The sequence below is a fragment of the Natrix helvetica genome (genome assembly GCF_964273705.1).
Source record: "Natrix helvetica genome assembly, chromosome: 5".
In the NCBI taxonomy this organism is placed as follows: domain Eukaryota; kingdom Metazoa; phylum Chordata; class Lepidosauria; order Squamata; family Natricidae; genus Natrix; species Natrix helvetica.
In genome coordinates, this window is record NC_138551.1 from 38,627,054 (window position 1) to 38,631,284 (window position 4,231).

The following is a 4,231-nucleotide window of genomic DNA, read 5'->3' on the forward strand; positions in this document are numbered from 1 at the left end:
GCAGGAAATCAAATAACATAAGCAGGCTTTTGTCATCAACATAGATAATGAGGGCTAAAGGAAATGCAAATATCCTGAGATGGCAGCATTGCAAGAGAATGAAGGATAACATTTTAAAATACATTTCCTTGCATTCAGTCAGCTATTAGTCGGCTTGTTTTCCTGAAATAAAAGACTATAGTTTCTATCCATATTCTTTTTCTCTTCGGATGCTAAATAGACCCAAATATTATTTGTCAGAATTTGCTACATATTAATGTCAACCTGATAACCTATGCAATTATCTCTCATACTACACGGATGAAATAATATATCAAAATGAGCAGCTTCTGCATGAAAAGAGCAGGTGCTTAATGGTCTGACGTGGGTTAAGAGAATTATAACAGCTGAATAGAAAATGTTTCAGTTTTGTTCTTCTCAAAGAATTACAATAGGTTTGTTGTTTTTGAGTGTTTTGGCTAAGATTAAGTGTAGTGAAAGTGATCAATACCTTATGAAAAGTTCTCTGTTGGAAAGCCAGAGTCAGTTATTTATAGCAGAAATCAGTTATTTCACAGCAAGTATTGACCAACATTGCCACGGATGACGCTGTAATTCCTGTTTATGCAGATTGTAAAAAAGATCATTATATACACATAATGAAAACTATTCTTTGAGGTGCCTTTGTAGGTGTTAAGTACTACCTGCAAAACAAACTGTTTAGCAAAAACAAAAATTAAACTTCCACAGTTTGTTCCCCAAAGTCTGGATAAAACTGTCTCATTTAACAACAGAAATTGTGGGCTCAATCATGGTAATAAGTCGAAGAGTAACTGTACTGTAGTTGGTTGGTTGTTCCTAGTGTTCAGTCCACTTTTTCTTTTTTGTCTCATGTTAGCATATTTCTTTTCTTGATTCACATTTTCAAATTTCTTCTCACCTTCATTTCTTGTTCACAGGTAGTTTGGGGGGACTGACTTTTGCCAGTTGGGAGCTTCCAAATGTTCCTTTTCTCTCTTTCATCTCCCCTTCCTTTCACCTTTTCCTACACTCCATGATAGAATCTTATTCTATCCTGTGGATAGAATAACCCATGGTCAATTTTTTTTCCCAGGAAAACGTTTTATTAGCACAAAAGGATAACTTCTTCTTGGAGACGCCCACAGTTCTGCCATGGTGCCTGGTGGTGTTAGTGTGCTGTCCACGGACACGGAGGCCCCAGAAGTGGCGCAGGCCGCGATGGGCCCGGATCTTCTTCAGGCGCTCCAAATCCTTGTGCAGCTTGTTGTGCAGCCCATTGGCCAAGACCTGACTGTACTTGCCGTCCTTGACGTCCTTCTGCCTGTTGAGGAACCAGTCGGGGATCTTGAACTGCCGGGGGTTCTGCATGATGGTAATCACGCGTTCGACCTCATCCTCCGTGAGCTCCCCAGCCCTCTTGGTCAGGTCAATGTCTGCCTTCCGCAACACCACGTGTGCATAGCGCCTGCCCACCCCCTTGATGGCGGTGATGGCGAAGGCGATCTTGCGCCGCACATCGATGTTGGTGTTCAGGACACGCAGGATGTGCTGGAACTTCTCTGGGATTACGAGAGACATGGCTGTGAACCGGCTCCTCTCGCTGTCCACTCGGCCGGAAAAGCAACCCATGGTCAATTTTTAAAGAAACATTTCCTTGCCTAAACAGAGAATCAGATTGACCATGGCTAGGCAAAATAAGCAGCGGGAGCGGGAGCAATTTCCAACTTCCTGCCAGATTCCTTATTGAGTTTCCTTGTGGGAAGTTGGCAGGGAGCATCAGAAATCCCTTCCTTCCTTTTCCAACAGGAAGAAATGACTGCTGGGTGGGAGAGAGACCAATGGGTAGGAAGCCTAGATAGAAAACTGTCACAGAATGTTTAAAATGAAGAGCCCATGACCACACCACCAGCCCAGCAGTGCTGCATCAGTTGGTAGTACAGAAGCAGTGACAACTTCCCCAAATTTGATTTCCTCAGGAGTTATGGACCCAGATTTTTGTACACATTCAGTAAGTTAGCCATTTGAGGTACGAGACAGCATGCCATTCAAAGTGGCCACAACATACCGTTTCAGAGTTGCCACACAAGCATAGGGAGAGGGAGATGCAAAATTGCATAAATATATTGGTTGTTATATGTAAATTAGTAAGGACGTTTCCTTCCTTTCCTATATCAGTATCCTGTATCCTGTCAAGCCTTGAAGAAGAGATATAAGAATTCACTTTCATTTTCAACAGATGGTGCAATGTAATTTGAAGAGCCTTTATACCTGTCATGCTAATATTTATGGGAGAGGCCTGCAGCAGTTTCTTTTCATATAAATGGCCATGGGTTTTCATTGTAACCAAAGATAAATTTCCCTCAATTTTTTTCTCAACCATGCTGTGTTGTTTTGCTTGGCATCAATAATGGAAATAGTTTTCCATTGTCTCCTTCTCCAAGGATTTTTTCTGTTCAAGTAGCCTATAACTCTGGGTTTTCTATGAGGTTTCCAATGTGGTCTGACATTGCTTTTTTTAAAAAAAAAATATTAGCCTAGATGCTGGCCAAGATGCTGCCACCTGATTGACCTAAAGTTTCTGAACTGAAGTACATTTTGCTGGCTGCAATATATTGCATTGTTTTGCTATAGCACCTTATTAAAGCATAATGTTGTTACATTGTAGAATAAGTCATTATCTCTTATTTATTATAACATATAAAGATGGCCACTCATCTTATACAATATAATCCTAGGCAACTGCAACAATGAGACCACTATAAATATATAAAAATAAATAAAAACAAAAACCATAAACTAATATTTTCTTTAAAAAATAATATTGTGACTGTATTTAATATTTTGGGACATCCATATTCTTTACAACTACATTCCTATAATTTGGAAACCAATATCTGGCTTAAAATACATTTATTAATATTGCCCCGAGTGAATTGAAGACCTGATATTATTTGCAATTTTTGAATGAGATGCTTATAGTACATGCATAGCTTAAGTAAATTATTATTTACTTCAATAATAATTTACACACAAACACATTTACGACATTTACAACACAAGAAGTTTTAAATGTGTTTCTGGGCATGTGTTTTGTTTTCATGTCTCCTTTTGTTCTTTTTTTGTTTGTTTGTTCAGTTCAATACAGCCCAGATAAATAAATACCAGAAAGGATAAAAGTAGGAAGGCAAACAGGTAGGAACAGGGTGATGGAACAAGTGAGAACATAGACTGAGGAAGCAAAAGCAGGGAAGTAGCCCCTGAGTCAGGGACAGAAAAATACTGTTTGCAGTAGAGAAAGGATAAATTGAGAGACCAGAGAGAAACAAATGTTCAGGGAAATGGAAATGAAATGGATCGTTGCACACTTCCCACATATGTAGTTTGCAAACTCAGCCAATTGTGGAGGGTTTTTAGGGGGAAAAAACCTATGACCTGAAACAGTGTTAAAATCAGCATGTATATTTACTGTAGTCTCAATGACCAAATGCAGAGGAATGTACCCAAAGTGATCTCTCTGACAAAATTGAAAGACAAAAAGTACAAAAAATGGAAAGAGGAACACACAACTAACACAAAATATCAGCAGATACTGTAACCAGAATCTGCAAAGATAAAGTCAGGAAAGCAAAAGCTCAGAATGAACAAAAACTTGCAACGAAAATCAAAGATAATTAAAAAAAAAAACATTTCTTCCAACATATAAATAACAAGAAAAAAAATCAAGGAAACAGTCAGTCCACTAAAGAGAGAAGGTGGCAAGGAAGTAACAGGCAACAGAGAGAAAGCAGAGCTGCTTAATTCATTTTTTGCATCAGTCTTCACGCAATAAGAAACTATAGCCCAACCTACCAAAAACATAGCTGTAAAAGACAGACTAGAAATAAAAATTAAAATAAGCCAAAAAATAGTAAGAGATCACCTGTCTGATCTTGATTAATACAAATCACTGGGACCTGACAGATTACATCCCAAAGTTCTAAAGGAGCTAGCAGAGGTAATCTTAGAACCATTGCATCACATCATTCAAAAATCCTGGAGCACTGGGGAACTACCAAAGGCCTGGAAAAGAGCTGATGTGGTTCCCATCTTCAAAAAAAGAGGGGTGGGAACAGATGCCGAAAACCACAGACCAATCAGCCTAACATCAATACCCAGGAAGATATGGAAAAGATAATAATAATAATAATAATAATAATAATAATAATAATAATAATAATAATAATAATAATAA

General features: G+C 38.3%; 1 protein-coding gene across 1 annotated transcript; it reads right to left on the minus strand.

The window, feature by feature from the left end:
* Positions 1-1,044: 1,044 nt before the first annotated feature.
* LOC309392618 (small ribosomal subunit protein uS13-like) lies at positions 1,045-1,618 on the minus strand (the record flags this gene model as incomplete). The annotated part of the gene is made up of 1 exon (XM_081954048.1): positions 1,045-1,618. Exon 1 carries the CDS (start codon positions 1,576-1,578, stop codon positions 1,045-1,047), a length of 534 nt encoding a protein of 177 aa, XP_081810174.1. The 5' UTR covers positions 1,579-1,618.
* Between the last annotated feature and the right edge of the window lie 2,613 nt (positions 1,619-4,231).